The sequence below is a fragment of the Gouania willdenowi genome, chromosome 19 (genome assembly GCF_900634775.1).
Source record: "Gouania willdenowi chromosome 19, fGouWil2.1, whole genome shotgun sequence".
Classification (NCBI taxonomy): domain Eukaryota; kingdom Metazoa; phylum Chordata; class Actinopteri; order Blenniiformes; family Gobiesocidae; genus Gouania; species Gouania willdenowi.
In genome coordinates, this window is record NC_041062.1 from 21662203 (window position 1) to 21679552 (window position 17350).

The following is a 17350-nucleotide window of genomic DNA, read 5'->3' on the forward strand; positions in this document are numbered from 1 at the left end:
CTCATTTAACACTTTTCTCACCCAGTGTCAGAAACGAGCAAAGGCCTTTTGGTCCTCAATTTAGCCATGAATGCCCCAAATGCCTCGTTCCTTGGGCCAAAATTGCCCCAAAATTTTATGTCAACAACTTATTATTAGCGCTGTTTACGTAAACTCGAGGGTGTGCGCCGCTGCTGCCACTCCCACCCCTCACACACAGACAACGCTTCTCATGCCATCGCCTACCTGAAGCTGCCTTACTGCGATACATCATGGGCCACTACTTGGTTAAGACCAGACACCCATTCAACAAGTGAATCAGTTCAAGTTCCTCTACCAGATCAACCCAAAGTTCCCACAAACACGTTGATGAAGAGATGTACCTGAAGCCACGATTATGAACTGGAAACTGGACTAAAGCATGCTGAGCTAACCCACCGAAACATAAGACTGGGCTAAGCGCCAACGCTAAAAACCTCATAAAAGGAAGAGACTAAGTAAAAAGTACACAGCTTACCGTCATCAAACCAGAAAGTGCCACAGATATGCTTTACGGTAAGATTTAAAACCGGTATGGAAGGCTAAAATGTCATCATGGTAAAATAAATGTTAGCGTGAAACTAATGTCACAGTATTCTTCTGTCCCGACTTGTGAAACGCAATATTTTTTTAATTATATTTCATGTGTTCACAAGACATTAGACAGTAATGTGACTATTTTGTGTGTAATGTGGTGAAACGCCAAACTGCCCTGTTAGTACTGCTCTCAATAGATTAATGATTAAATAAGCAAACCTGAACTGGTTTAATAATAGGAAAGTGATATTTATCAACCATAATGTTATGTAACTGATTATCAGATGTAAAATAAACAAGAATCAGCAGCAGTGGTTCATATTAAAGAGTAAAAACACTACCAAAGGTTTTTTATTTCTTTACATGTTTTTTTTTTTTTTATAGAGAAAGACTTATATATGAAAGGAAAAGAATAGTGACCCACATGCACAAATACAGTATATGCCACAAAATAGCAGCCCACAAAGAATAGCGCTTTAAATTAGCTTGTTAACACCCCTTCAGCTCTAGGGATGCAACACAACCAGATTTTAAATGGTAAACCAGAATAAGTTATTTAATAATTTAACAAATAAAGCAATATAAATCAAATAAACAAGTGGAACCAATTACAACTATTAGGCAAAAATCCAACTAAGAACTACACTTTGCAATTCAAACAAAAAAAGTACAACTTAACACACAAATCACAGAATGTAACAACAACACAAGACAAACTGCTAGTGAGTCGATCCAAATGAAGGGGAATGAGGTCCTTTTAACTGCTGGGGCTGATTCAGAGCGATTGTGTAGAGGCTGCTCAGGTTTCCGGTTGGTGAATCAACCATTCCTTAAGGTGAAACTGTCTGTTTTGCATGTGGGTGGAGTCTTGAAAGAAGCGGGGACCAATCACAGGTGTGCACTGACACAGCCTGTTTAGTTAACACACAAACACACACACACACACACACTGCATCTCTGACATCGAAACCTCGATGGACAATAACTTCTTCATACTCAACGCCAATAAAACTGAACTCTTCATCACCGAACCCAAATCTCTTCTTCCCTCTGTTCAGAACATCACCCCCCTCATTGACTGCCTCAATGTCACCCCCTCCCCCTCTGTACACAACCTTGGCTTCATAATGGACTTCACCCTCTCATTTAAGTCAGACACGCCCGGTCCCGAGAACACAACACCCCCATCCTCCAACAGCTCCACTGGCTCCCTGTGCGATATCACATTCACTACAAGCTCCTCCTCCTCACCTACAAGTCCCTCCATAACTTGGCCCCTGCCTCCCTCACTGACCTCCTCCAACCACTCTGTCCCACCCGCCACCTCCGCTCTGCCTACGCCCACCTCCTTATGCCCATCTCCCTCACTAAGCGTTGAATCTTGGGAGACAGAGCCTTTGTTGCCGCTGCCCCCGCCCTCTGGAACTCACTTCCACAACCCATCATGAATGCAGACTCATTACAGAACTTTAAAACCCACCATTTCAAACTTGCTTTTCCTTCAATGTTCTTTTACTTTTATTGTTATTTCTTTATTTCTTTATTATTCTGTATTCTGTAAAGCTGCTTTGAGTTCCAAAAAAGCACTATATAAAATTGATGTATTATTATTGTAGCATTTTTCAATGTGTAAATGCTATTACTAAAGCAATTTCTAGTGTTGATGTATTCACTTTAATTTGTGTTTGTAAGGAACCTGCTAAAGGTCTAGGTCTATTAAACGTCTATTATACTTCTGCTCGCATTTCACTGTTTTTAAGGTTTTGTTTTGAGTAATATTTACAGGCTGTTAGAGCTAAATAAACCCATAGTTGCCCTACATCTGTCTTCTTATTTCTATAATAGCTACCGTACTACTTGCAAACTTCTCTCTGAAAAGGAGAGACTTTGCTTTTCATTCATTTGCATTGGCAGAAGCTACTCTGCATTTTAATCTATAAAAAGCTGTAGCTACATTTATTTTCATGGCGCCCAATCATTTTTTAGACAAATTTAGCAAAATGTCCCTCATAATATTTTCTTAATTTCATACCCTGCTCTTACCTGAGCTGCCACTTTTAAGTTTTGATATTTTGAAATATTTAATTAATACGTTATTAGCAATGTTATTATCATGACTTGTATCCACTATGCAGTGAGTGTTCACGTGCACGCTGCACACCCACTCATTGCCTGCATTCAGCTGTTGCTTTCATAATGTATGTAAGTAATGTATGTAAGCCGGGCGGGGCTGCTTCGGGTGGATTAGCTTGAGGGTGGGCCCGTCGGGCGGCCTGGGGTGGGGGTGGCTACTGCTCGGGGGTGGCGCCTACATCCTGGGTCGCTGGGTGGCGGGGTGCTGCCGTGTGTCGCTCCGCCTGCCTGTCTGGGCGCCTCAGCTTTGTTCCCTTGGGTGCACTGTCACTGTGGTTATCGCTAACGCGATGCCCCCACCCCTACCCCCCCTTCCCCCTTTGGCTCACTTGGGGGACCGCATGGGCCGGTGTGCGGCGCGTAACGGAGGTGGGGCCTTGCCCGTTCGGGGCCCCCCCGGAGTTGTGCTGGGTGGGTGTGTGGGGGCGCGTCGGGGGTGGTTGGTCTGTTGGTTGGGTGCGCCAGGCCCCGCGCTGTTCTGGGGCGGGGGTTCCCCGGGGGTGGGTCTTTGGTTGGGGCGTCTTGGGGCGCGTTCTCCTGCCGTCCACCCGGGAGCTGGCTGCCGTTTGGTGTGGCGCCGCACAGCCTTTGGCGGGGTGGGGCGGGTGGCCTGGGGCCCACCGTCCTCCGGACTGTGCTGGCGTTGGGGGGTGGGGGGGGGTTGGCGTGCGGCGGGGGTCGCTCCCTGGACTGCTGAGGGGTGTGAGGGGTGGATCAATTTGCACCACATGGTCACAATTATGCAATAAAATAATGCAATTTATTTAATTGCAATAACAAAAAATAAAAATAAAATGCATTGCTGTCTAAAAAAGATAAGTAAGTAACTTGCACTTAGCGCTCCCCCTAAAGGTCCCTTTTGGTTATGTCACTGTCGTAAATACTCTGCACCCCCCGCTGCCTGCCCCACCCCACAGCTACATGCGAACCTTTGCTCTCCCAAGACGGTAGCAACCGATCACCGAAAAATCCTAATACAACAGTGACACGAAAGGGTGCTTTCACATATATAGTCCCATGTGACCATGAACAGTATGAGGAAGAGAGACAAGTAAAATAAACGAATGATGTGGGAGTAATATGGAAGGGAGTGTGAAAATGTGTTTGTGTGCTGAAAAGCGGCTCTGAAAATGGATGGAAGGATGGATATTTGTGTGTGTGGTGCCTGATGGAGTGCTCGATTGCAAGTGTGTCTGCGTGCCTGTTGCCGCGACAACAGTGTGTGTGATTGCTGTGTGCTGCTGCTGAGCTGTCACTGCATGGAGTTGCTCCATTCCTCGTACAAAGTATGAGAAAAGTGAATTTGTCGAAAACCATTTACATAATCATAATCTAGCATTAGTTTGTATTGGGCTGCCGTAGCAGTACGTCTTGCCACCGGGTCGGAGGCAGGGAAAATTGCAAGTGCTGTTTTCTGGCCAGAGACAACAAGGGGGGATGAAAGACCTCCCAATTACCTCATAAACACTTGTATTACCCTCACAGGGACTACGAGAAGGATTCATTAATGTGAAAAAGTTACTTAGTTCTGCTTTAATGTCGGCTCTAAGTAAATAAAGAATGATTTGCTATTGGTAAGTTGGTTGATTTCTAAGCAGTTCTGCTTGTCCCCAGGTCATGGATAAATATGGGGAGTTTTATGGGCATGACCGCATCAGTGAGCTGCTTGGAATGGATAAGGCTGCTCTCGACTTTAGCAATGCTCACAAGAAGAGGAAGCCCAGAAGAGACAGCTCCCTTGCTGCTGTGTGAGTAGAAAGCACAATTAAAATCTATCTACAAGTTTTACAGATTGTTTAAATTATACTATTTCTAGTTATTGTATGAACACGTTATTTATTGTCACAAAAAAAACTGAAGAACTTCTCTTCATCGTGAACATGTTTCAGCTCAACAGGTTTAATGAGACAATAAATTGCATTATTCACAAAAGAAGAAAACAGTTTCATCTTTCTTTATGTTCAGGCTGAATTCCATTGATGTCAAGTACCAGATATGGAAGCTGGGGGTAGTGTTCACAGATAATGTAAGTATTCCATGTAAACTGCTTAAAAGAAGGAAACAAGTACTAGATTACAATAGATCAGACATTGAAGGGCATCTACTAACTCCACGCAATCAGGATTGTTTCTTTAAAGGGGACATATCATGGTTTTAAATCCTTCCTTTTTACATATAAATCATACAGTTGTGGTCTATATAAAGCGGAACTGCAATGCTTGGGTCTGAAATAAAAATGGCGGATTGCTCAAAGTGTTGGACCTGGAGTTGATGTACTAATTTGGCAGTTCCGCTGCAAATACTGTGATGTAATAGTTCAAAAAACGTAATAGAGAATAGAAAAATCGAAACAGATTGAAAAATATGAGCAAAACAGAATATAAAGATATCTACGGAGCACCTGAAGAGACTAATTTGATTTTTTCTGTACTTCTAAGCACTCTAAATATACAACAAAATGCATTTAAGGGCTAAAAAAGTGGATTTAGCATGATACAGTATGTCCCCTTTAAAAAATGCATTATAGCGCGCATAATCCAGTTAGTTTGTTTGCCTTCAACGAATATGTGATGTGGGTGTAAACACATTAATGCAGCCTGTGCAGTCGAAATTATCAAACCTGGAACTGTTTGTGGTGCCTGTTTTTAGCTCATACATAAATTATGAATGAATACATAGATTTAGCAGGTAGTAACTGTTAGTGTTCCACTCAGAGACGGCTGCAGTTCATATTGCTAGATGACACAGGAGAAACTAAAGGAAACATTCAATACTTGATAACATTTTTGGTATCAAAATAATTGACTGAGAATAATTGAAATCTAACTAGAAAAAGAAGCTGTGTAAATTAAACACAATTAACTTAAAACAATGTAAATACAATATACAAATAAACGTATTAAATAAAATTCACACATTTCACATAATATGAAATACAGCAATATAGTATCAAACAATATAAAAATAAAGTTTTATGTGGAAATTAGCATCAGTACTAGGGTTGTGGTCAATTATAATTGTAATTACGCAATTGATAATTAATTACAATTATGACAATTATATTTGTAATTGTAATTGACATCGACATTATATGAAATTTGTCAATTACCTTTTAATTATACACAAAACTGTGGAACCATGTTACAGTTCTATGGCTTACACATACATAGTTAATATTTATATAAATATTTTTCATGTCAACCTTTCCCACTACCTGTCAGTTTTCTTCAGGATCATTTTACCATTAAAAAAAATAATAAATCGAGGGGTATAATTCCAAAAAAAGGCTCACACCAAAAATTTTAATATCAATATTTTCATTGATTAGGAAGCCTAGCAAGGTACCCAAGAGATAAATAACAAATTAAATAATAGATATATGTTTTTAGTGTATTTTACAGCTGATTTAACACATTGGTCAAACTGACCCATTATCATAAGAGATGCTAACATAAAGCTAACACAGGAGGAAGCATGAGCTCTATGGGGTTATTTATTTCAGGCTCAGTAATTGTGATTAATTGTGATTTAACTAACTAACTTTAATGGAGGACGTATTTGTAAATGACTTTCAGGGGGAAAATAATCATTTAGATTTTAGTTGTAATTTGAAAAAATGCCGGTCACTATACCCATAATTAAGTTATTAATTAAATTAAACATGGATAATTGAAGACATAATTGTAATTGAAAAATGTAATTGACCCCAACCCTGTTCAGTAAGATGTAAGCGTATCTTCATCTTAAAACGTTTGCTGAAACATAGTCTTAATCTTTTTGGTAAAGAGTGCTAATGATCTGGGGCCTTGTTCATAAAGCATTGTGTAGAATCCAAACTAAGTGTTGAAAATGACCGTGAGAGTGTGTCTGCTACAGGTGGGGGACACCTGAGCCCACACCTCTTTACACCTTAACAGAAACTTTTCATTTCAGGGAAGTTTTGCCTAAAAACCGAGCACACAAGAGCGTGTGCACATTGAAGCGCACCGTGTCAATCTGCGCTCTGAGGGTTCGTTAAGCACGTAGTACGTCTGCAGGCTGTTCCAACAAAGATTCAAAGTGTTTATTGTCATGTGCACAGTAACGAAACATGTTTCCCTGTACAATTATATTTCTATTTTGCTCACCACAGTGGATGCCACAAAAAAAACCAAACAAACAAAGAGAAACAAATAAAGAGAAAGTATAGTAAGATGCTGTGCATCAGGAAGATGAATGCATCTTGTGTTGATGTCACTATTCACCACTTTTGTCTGACTGTATGTTGATTATATGCACCTTTTACCGTTCACATGCATTCAGACAGCTGATCTGCCCACGTTGCATAACCATCAGAGACTAAATGTGCTAAATGGACTGTGCGTGTTATGTTGCATACTTGACAGACACAATCTCAATTTTGTGGGGTTTTTACAAACTTTTATTAAATCTGTCCTTCCGATCATGTGTACAGTAAATGCAAGCCACGCACTGAATCAGATATTGTTGCAGTTGCTGCCATATTCTGATATTTTCCACAGACTTGATCGTCCATTTCCTCTTTCTTTAAATGTCCAGTATTATGCTTTTTTTCACCCATCTTCAATTGTTCTTAGAACCCCAGCAATACAGTATTTGGGATTTATTTTCCCAAACTCGCCTGTTTTCTGGAGTTTTAGCCCTCTAAAAAGTCAATTCAGAGCACTCCTAAAAACAGGTCGTTTTTTGAGTAGGTGTAAATCACAGCCTCCTTACCTCTTACGACCACAGAAATAGTTCGTTTAAGATGATAGTCCATTGTTTTTTCCAACCGCTTTGTCGCATTAAGTTACAAACATGTCAGTTCATCCCATAAAGCGATACAAGGCGGTATAACAGCTACTAAAAATGGAAATGAATTTGACCGTTTGCGCTGCGCCACAGGGAAGTCAACTATCAGCTGAGTCAGCTGTTTCAAATACTCACATGAGCTTCTACGTCACTTTCTTGTCATCCTCAACACTTCTGACCACAGGAAAAGTCAATTTAAGAAGATAGTCCATTGTCAACCGCTACATCACATTGGGTCACAAACACGTCAGGTCGACCCATAAAGGCAATGCAAGGCGGTATAACGGCTACTAAAAGTGAAACTGATTGTGAGCGCTCTTCGGTTTATTTATATACTGGATTATCTATACACTGAAGTTAAAGATATTAACTGTAATATCAACCTGCCTTTGCTATGTATGTTTTAGCTGTGAGGTAGTTTGAGAGGGAGGAGCTCACATTCTTATAGGGTAGGAGGAGCGAGGATTGTCAGGAGGAGTTTCTGCATTATTATCTCATAATGCGAGATAAATCCAACTTGCTCATTTGGAGCAGACTTTTTACAAAATGTGGAATAGAATCAACTCCGTCTGTCTGAATGAGGCTAAAGGGATGTATATCACTGTAGCAAAACCATTATAAAGTACATTTTTCATAATACTGCCCATTTAAAAACAATTCTATTATACTTCTATTTAAAATCCATCCATGAGTCTTCAGCCTCTTTCTTACTGCTGCAGTCTTTCCTCTACCTGGCCTGGTACATGACCATGTCCATCCTTGGTCATTACAACAACTTCTTCTTTGCTGCACATCTGCTGGACATCGCGATGGGATTCAAGACACTGCGCACAATTCTCTCCTCAGTCACTCACAATGGCAAACAGGTAAACCACTGCAAAGAAGTGGTGTCAAGTGAGTCAAAATACACACCTGTCAAAATGCACTGGGCTATGTGATATTTAACCATTCATAAGTTCATTATAGAAACCCTGGAAAGAAAAAGAAAACCAGACTTAAATTAAAATGAAAGTTAGCAGTAAATAATCAGTAATCTGATTGTAAAAAAATATCAATTCATTAATTATACAAACAGTATCTATCTGTATTTATACTACAGGTTAATTTATCAACTAAATCCACCATCCAAAAACATAAAACCTAAACTTTATCAAGTTATTGATTTACTTATACAACACAAACACAAAAAATGATTATTACTATAATAAGCGGACTCTAAAGCAGTGTTTATTTTTTATTTTTTTGTCTTGCGACATTGTGTTGCAACATTAATCTTTTTTTTTTGGCAGTTTAATAATGTAGTATTAATATATTTAAGTCCTGGAAAGTCAGCAATTCATAGAAAGGGATCACAACAGTGTTCATTTAAACAGCAAGTCATCAGGGCTTTTTCAGTTCTAGTCTAGTTTTAGAAAACTAAGTGACATTAAAACAGATTTACAGCATCAGAATTTATGCATTTTTTGAAGATTAAATTATCATCAATCATCCTGATATACAATGGTATTTGTTTGTAAACACACAGACGTGATCAATGAGTAACTTGATCACATGAGTTGTGATTGGATTTCGTCCCATGTGATGAAATAATAGTTTAGTTTTTTATTAGTTGATGGAAATATCAATTTATTTTGATATATTTTTTGTTTATGTTGATGTTTTTTTTGTCTAGTTATTATCATATACAAAATATAATCAACAAAATGTATATATACAGTATCTTCCTATTTATCTGCTGCTAAAACTGCAAATTTCCCCTTTGTGGGACTAATAAAGGTTATCTTTAACTTTATCATGAAAATGTTTAGTTAACACTGGATCTCAAGCTGAAAGCCATTATAAGCTTCTGCATGAGAGTGACATGTTGGTGCTGCGGTGTTCAGGAGTTTCATGTTACTTCTCTTCCTTTTATTTTGGAGCTCACTCTTGTTTCTTTGTCCTAAAGCTGGTGTTGACTGTGGGCCTCCTGGCTGTGGTGGTGTACCTCTATACCGTGGTGGCTTTCAACTTCTTCAGAAAGTTTTACAACAAGAGTGAAGACGGAGAACTCCCAGATATGAAGTGTGATGACATGTTGACAGTGAGTACACAATGAGTGTCTGAACAGGACAAACCAATATAAAAGTGCACATTTCATACTGATTATACAGTAACAGTTTACTTTGAAGTAGTTCCACATGTCATCTAAGACAGTGTTTTTCAAATGGAGGTCAATAGCACTACAGGGAGAAGCCAGAGAAGGAAATTAACTAATGAAAGCATGAAAAATATGTGGTTTTATAATCTTTATTTTTAGTTAAAAATTATAATCACACTGAATATTACCAGCAACTCACAAAACAACAACAAAATACACAAAATGACACCAAACACACACACTGACAGAGAAACATACTTACTATTACCAGCAACACATAAATGACAACAAAAATACAACAAAAACAACAAGAAAAACACCCAAAATAAGGGAAAAATATACTAAATAATTTTTAAAAAAAATTGGACGAACAACAAAATTCACAAATTGACACAAAAACACAAAATGATGATAAAAATGATCTTGATTAGAACATGAACTGAAAATACAAGGATCAGTTTTGGTCCCACATCAGGAGGGAGATGACTGTAAATGATAAAATAAATAAATCTATTCAGGAGACACTAAATACTGTTTTGTTCGACTTGTTTACAAAATGAGATTCTTGAAAATGTGTGTTATCACTTATTCACTCCATCATTATGGTCTGTAGTTGTTTTTTCACAGTGTTCTGAGCAAAATGTAGTAGTCGGAGATAAGGGGGTACTAGGATTCAAAAGTAAGAGAAAGTGGTCTAAGAGGACTGGTCTGTGACTGCAGTCAAGCCTCAGTTTTCATCACAATATCATTTGAACATTATTGAACCATATGTTGCAGAGGCTTTAAGATCTGTCGTGGGTCAACATTGCTGTGCTTATTACTATTAACACATTCACATTAAGATAAATGAGATGGTAAAATATATTTATTGACCCATTTATTAAACTCCTGCTGGTATAAGATCCCATCTCTGTATGATGTACTGCATCAATTCTTCTCTGTCAACTCAAAGTGTTGGAACTGTTGAACCCTGGAATAAATCTGTCTCATTTTAAGGCTTTTTCCAACGATTGTTTGGGCCTCCCACTGCAGCAGCTCTATTTTCCACTGTATCGTTCCTGATCACAGAGCACATCTCATTGAAAATGAGGAAGCATTTCATGCAGCGTGTCTGCGAAGCTGGTCCACATCCATTTATGGAGAGGAAGTCATGGATCAGAGTGTTTGGTCCTTACAGTCATCACCCTCAGGCTCTGTTTGCTCTCTGCTTTTGTTGCTGTGGAATTTAATTGGCCTTCTTATTTTTTCAAGCCATGTCTGAGGATTTTTTAAGAAAATAAACCTATTAATGTTAATAGCCTGATGTTAAAACCCAGGAAAAGGAAGGTGTCCCCATAGCATGAGTAAAGCCTCTTCCATGGCATCAATATGGGTTATTTAGGAAGCTGAATATACAGTACTATTGGATCATTTTACCGTTGAAGTGTTTAAAAACAAAAAGAAAAACAAAACATGTAAAATAACACACAGACACAAATTCATAAGAAATGTGAAGAAATCAAATTCAGAGGAGGAACACCAGGATGAAAGAAGAGGTAGGAATGAGGAAAAGGGACACGAGAAGACACAGCCAATCATACGTCAGCAGCTCAGTGTTTGCTGATTGGTTGACGTAGTCAAGATAAAAAGTGGAAGTCCAAACTATGCTTTAGGTTAAAATCAGTTTAAGTTCCTTTGAAAGTAGAAAAAACAGTGAACTTAAAGATTTAACATAGACCAAAAGGTTAAATGCTACAGAAGTCTTCCTGATTCACCTCCATTAAAGCAGTGTTTAAACCTGTCTCACGCATACACTCACTAGTTTAGTCTCTTCTTTTCTTTGTCTTCTGGTCTGTCTTCATCTTTCTGTCTCTAAATTCAATTCAAAAGTTTTCTTGGCATGACAAACATATTTACATTGCCAGAGCAAGTGTGCCATGGAACAAGGTACAGTACACACAAGAAGACATTAAAGCTGATATCCGGAGTTTCTGAGAAATCTATGTTTATGTTTGATTCTTTTGAAATTCATAAAAATACCTAACTCGTCTTTTAGTATGGTCTACTGCCAGTGGTATAAGTCCCTCCTTCGTCCTATAGACCCTATACAAATGGAAATGATCGCCGAGTGCGCAGAGCCAATAGGCTTCAACTTCCTGTTTTTGAGACTGTCAATCAAAGTGAATGTGGAACTGTGCACGGAAACAAGGCCGCGCGTCACAACAGCAAACAAGTAAATATGATTTTGGCTCTTACCTGATCCATAGACCTATATCAATGTGACCCCATGTGGTCTTGTTATGTTCCGCGATGCGTGTGCGCAAAAGTAGAGGCGTGGCTTCTGGTAGATTGCAGAGGCAGTGGGAGGAAGTGAGGCAGTTGAGGGCGGGACATCGAGACGTCCTCTCAGAAACTCCGGATATCAACTTTAAAGAAGCATTGTTTACATAGCGCAAAAAGAACAAATATTCAAAAATAGCAACATTTCTGTTGTGCAAAAGAATGAAAATAAAAAGAGGTTTTTACTTTATACATGTAAACAAAATTAACATTTAACTTGTATTCATATCCATATACAGTACATGCACGTGTGTCCAGTTATCACACACATATATATATATATATATACACAAACACATGCATGTGCAGACTATTCATATATATTGTACATAATCCAGTTTTCTGGTCTTGGTCTTTCTGCTTGGGTTTATGAGGGCTGTAGATCTCTCTCTCTCTCTAATCCCTGACGGTCAGCCACCCGTAGCCTTGCACTGAGCTCTGCTTTCCTATTAAGGGGTCTTTCTCCAGCACAAAGGGGTGACAGAGGTTCAGTGAAATGGAAGGATGGATTGATAAAGGTCCACTGCCCTGGAGATGTTTGATTTTTTTTCTTTCTTACCTTCCGTTATGTGAAAAGATTTCTTAAAATAACCGTCACAGCAGGGGGAGATGATCTGAAGTGATCTCTCCTTTTCTGTACACTCGTTTCTCGTTCTCATCTCACTGTTTGTGAGATGAGGGCGAGATGTGTGTAGAAGAATCTTCTTCCTCACTGATTCATTTAAGGTGTTTCTCTAAAATCAGCTTCAGCCTTTCAGGTCAGACCAATATTTTCTTGTATTACTTGTATTATTATTAAACTCAGCTAGTAGCTTTGTTGTAATGGATGAAAAGACCTTTGTCTTTGTTGATCATTGATGATGCTGCTTAAAAAGTGTCAGAGGGAAGAAGGTGACCTAGATCTCCTGTGACTAACAAGCCAAGGCCAAGTCACTCACAGGTTACATGTGCATGTGTCGCTCACAAAGCGACAGTGGCTCTGTTACACAAAGCTTTTACCTCATCTTTGAGGAGTAATGGACAGTAGCAGAACTGTGCAACATTAAGACATTAAGTTCATGATTTATTATTAAAGTAACTAATTGTGACACAAAATGGGTAAAATTTTACACATCAAATAATGTATCCCTCTCTGTTTTTCTCTGTCCTTTCTTCTACCAGTGCTACATGTTCCACATGTATGTAGGTGTACGTGCAGGGGGTGGGATTGGTGACCAGATAGAAGATCCAGCGGGCGATGAGTATGAAATCTACCGGATCATCTTCGACATCACCTTCTTTTTTTTCGTTATTGTAATTCTTTTGGCAATTATTCAAGGTACGCACGCACACACGCACCCACACACACACACTTACAGACAGACAAGGTCAAAGATGTTGATATGTGCATATGTTCAAAGCAAAGTTTTGTTATACGGAGCAACACAATTTGATATGGATCATCAAATATTTCATCAAACAAAAGAGAAAGGAGGATGCTGACTCTGCACTGTTTCATCTCAACACTGTGATGTGTGAACTTGCAGGGTTGATCATCGATGCTTTTGGTGAGCTACGAGATCAACAAGAACAAGTGAAAGAAGACATGGAGGTAAAGTGAAGATGTAAAGGCTGCTCCAGGGCACCGAGGACGGCTTATGGGCGATTGGTTCTAATGTAAAATGATTATGATTCTGTTACAGACTAAATGTTTTATCTGTGGGATTGGTAATGACTATTTCGACACTGTACCTCATGGCTTTGAAACGCACACGCTACAGGAGCACAATTTGGCTAATTACCTGTGAGTATCTAAAGAGCTTGACCTCTGTGTGCAAGCGTTCATTCATTTATGTGTGTTTTTATTTGTGTGTGTGTGTGTTTTAGATTCTTTGTGATGTATCTGATCAACAAAGATGAAACGGAGCACACCGGCCAGGTAAACCAGTCTGCAAGTGATCATCTATGGTCTTTTCACAAATAATCTCTGAATAATTGAAATCAGTATAAATTATTTGCAATAAAAAATAAATAAAATGTGTTTACATTGGGGGATGTGGTGTAGTTATTATGATGAACAGTTTTGACAGTTTCTAGGTTTGAAAACTTGTTGAAATGGAAAAACATTTGCACTTTAAAGACTACTGTCCTGTTTTTGTTTTCATAATTTTCATTAAAAAAAGTCAGTTCAAGCAGAGTTTTCCTCCTGTTTTGAAGAATATCCTGTTGGGGTGAAACCTGCAGATTTCTAGTGCTGTGGACTGAAGAGACAATGCAAGGATTCTGTGTGGAATAGTACATTTTTGGAACTGAGAACTTAAAAATGCTGAATTATGAACTATGAAGTGAATTACCAGTAGTTTGTTTTTAAACTAGTTCACGTAAAATGAAATGTTTTCCTAAAAGTTCTTGATAAAGCAGATGTTCTTGCATTTGACACTCTATAGTTTCCCTTTTTATGTCATTGTGGTCCTGACAGATTTCACACCTCACCCGTGGTTTCCACCAGATACGTCTCCGCTGCGCCACGGCACCCATCCGGTATTTCACCGCTGTCCGCCGTCCGGTAATTCACACCGGTTGCGTTTTGAGTGCGCCGCGGTGCGCTCCGGTTGAACGACTGTGACGTCACGAGACAGATCAGTTCTCACGATATTTATATAATTGCGCGAGAACGCGGTTAAATGTATGTGTTATAAACGCAACAATAAACAGATCAGTGTTCCTAATGAAGGAGAACAAGAAGGTTGGATTCATTTTTTTATCAACAACCAACAGAGAAGAGATAAAACTGCACCAGTAAACATGAACTAAATCAAAGATGCTGCAGTTTACAGTGAGTTACAGTATGAGAGGAATCAATATAGTGGATGTGAATTTGTTTTTACACATTATGATGTTTTGGTGATGTATTCACTTGAAATATAATCTGAAGTGTTTTATTTTGAAAAGTAACCAGATATTTTATTGCAGAGTACGTGCTTAATTTCCTGTTTAGCTTGATTTGCTCTGTGCTGATTGATGCGTCGTGCTCCGGTGTCCGCCAGAAATAGAAGTCCTGCGTATATCTGGCGCAGGGCACCGGACTACCGCATCTGGGAAGGAGCTGACACACACCACAGCGGACTCGGTGGAAATTAACACATAGACTAAAGTGGAAACATATCAGCTCCGGTGACGCGGCGGTGACGTAACCAGTGGAAACTGGGGGTTATTTATCTATATCTTTGATTGTTTCTTTTAGTAGGTAACTCGCATGTTAGACATTAGCATTGGAATATTTATCTATTGTTTGTTTAATTAAGCAATGATTTTGTGTTGATGCTGCAGGAAAGTAAAACGTCTCTGCAGTCTTTAATAAGAAAGTTGTTTTATAGATCATGCTGAATAAGTTCTACAGACAGAATTTGTTCTTTTTTCCTGAACATTTCTCAGTGAGGAAACACACATAGTGTACAAGACCAAGACCATAATGCATGAAGACAAAATCAAGACTTTTGGGAGTTGATACCAACCCTAAAAATCTATTTTAAAAACCATGTTGAACAGTGAAAGAGTTTGAGTTGTTTTCTAAAATACATCTGGCAGATAAAAACAAAGTGTCTGCAGCTCCTTCAAACACAACATGCAAAAATCTGACAAATACGTTCATCTGAATTTTTGTAAAAAATAAATTGTATTCATTTAAAATCCATTGATATGTCCTGAATGATTTATAGTAGCTGTAAGTGTTCAGAGGTATTTCTGAATGGAAAAGGGATGGACTGATATCTGACACAACATGGAAAACATTTCCAATCAGTGAGCTAGCGCTAAAAGTTTTAAGATATGGATTAATCAGGAACAGTTCATAGTGATTCATTAATGAAAGTGAAGAATAGCAGATAAATACTGGTCTCCACTGGTATTGATCGAGACAAGACCAAGACTGCCTGCCAAAATGTGGTCTTGAGACCAAGACTGATCTTTGGTGCTACAACACTACTTAGCACTGCACAAAAATTGCACTATTCAATTTGGTATTAGATATATTGCCAATAAACTTTGTTAAAACAAAGGAATAATTCACTAAATCTTTGATAGATGGACTCGGTCGGTGTGTGTTTCTTTTTGCCGTTTGGTGAGACTAAGTTGATCCATGTTTCATTTTCATTTTTAAGTAAATCCAAAAATGATTTTTGAACAATTATCCAAACATGTGAAGCACCTCCCTCTCTCTCTGCTGTCTGTCTTAAAGGAATCTTACGTGTGGAAGATGTACCAGGAGCGTTGCTGGGAGTTCTTTCCTGCCGGCGACTGTTTTCGGAAACAGTACGAGGACCAGTTGAATTAACTTGTTGGACAAGACACTCTGCATTCATCTGCCTATCCTTCACACCTTTTGGGAGTAACCACTGCGGAGCACTTTTGTTTGTGGTCTACTTAAACAGGTCCGACCCAAAAGAGGCCACGACTCCAACGTGCCTGACTGGTTTCACACTCTGATTCAACCAGTTTGTTTGCTTCTCCATCACACTTTGACTTATTTTTGTAAAAAGTCTGAAGCATTTAAAACACATCATATGCTGTACAATATGTTAAAGGTGGCACGACATGAGTTTAGTTCAAAAGATGTTTATTTTAAAATATTTATAGGAACAAGCAAAAGAAATAAAATACAAAAGAATAAAAGAATTGCAGGGAAAATAGCGGGTTGGAGTTAAAGGTTTTTCCTAAAGGAGACAAGCAGAGAAACAGTAGATGTTTCCTGCTCCTCTACAATGCACGCTGCATGTCAGTACACATGGTGGAGATGCACCAGAAATACAAACTCCACCGCAACAGCTACCAGAACCTTCTCCTTTACAGTTGTATATGTGTACATTACATCGGCTGAGAGATTTTATCTACATTACGAAGAAGTGGGACATGAGCAGAACATTACCAACTGCAGCCCTGACATCTTCCACTGGGTTCAACCCCCAAAATGTTGAACACCCCTGAAAATGAGCTGCTGCACTGGACTGTTTGCAATACATTCAACATGAAATTACTGTGTGAAGGAGTTTCATTGCTTGCCTGTTCTTTTTATTCGGTTTTTTGTAAAGCTGAGTGACCTGGAAACTCCAAAGCATGGACCTGTTATAATCCCCTGAAATAAACACCTCCTCAAAACTCTGCTTAAAATGCTTGAATTCATTTCTGACTAACTTGGGATTTTATGTCTTAAAGCTGCTGATCACATCTTTTAAACTGTTCCTGTATTTCATTCAAAGGTTGTTCTCATCCTCTACTGATGCCACTGTGACCCCAAACACTCTTTTTCTGCTCCTTTCACTGATTGTTCCCAAATAATGGAGGATGTTCATTTTGCAACTTCCACAGAAACACTAATAAATGTCTAGCATATCATGGGTAACACCATAAACCAATCAGAAC

At 38.8% G+C, this 17350-nt stretch overlaps 1 protein-coding gene across 6 annotated transcripts in view; it reads left to right on the forward strand.

The window, feature by feature from the left end:
- ryr2a (ryanodine receptor 2a (cardiac)) overlaps positions 1 to 17098 on the forward strand; it is a 187219-nt gene extending 170121 nt beyond the window's left edge. For all 6 annotated transcript variants that reach the window (XM_028475694.1, XM_028475696.1, XM_028475700.1 and 3 more), the window contains 9 exons: positions 4303 to 4436; positions 4654 to 4714; positions 8217 to 8363; positions 9443 to 9577; positions 13115 to 13271; positions 13480 to 13544; positions 13636 to 13736; positions 13820 to 13871; positions 16170 to 17098. In XM_028475694.1, the coding sequence (XP_028331495.1) occupies positions 4303 to 4436; positions 4654 to 4714; positions 8217 to 8363; positions 9443 to 9577; positions 13115 to 13271; positions 13480 to 13544; positions 13636 to 13736; positions 13820 to 13871; positions 16170 to 16265 (948 nt within the window). In that variant the 3' untranslated portion in view covers positions 16266 to 17098. The remainder of the gene's footprint in view (positions 1 to 4302; positions 4437 to 4653; positions 4715 to 8216; positions 8364 to 9442; positions 9578 to 13114; positions 13272 to 13479; positions 13545 to 13635; positions 13737 to 13819; positions 13872 to 16169) is intronic.
- Positions 17099 to 17350: the final 252 nt, after the last annotated feature.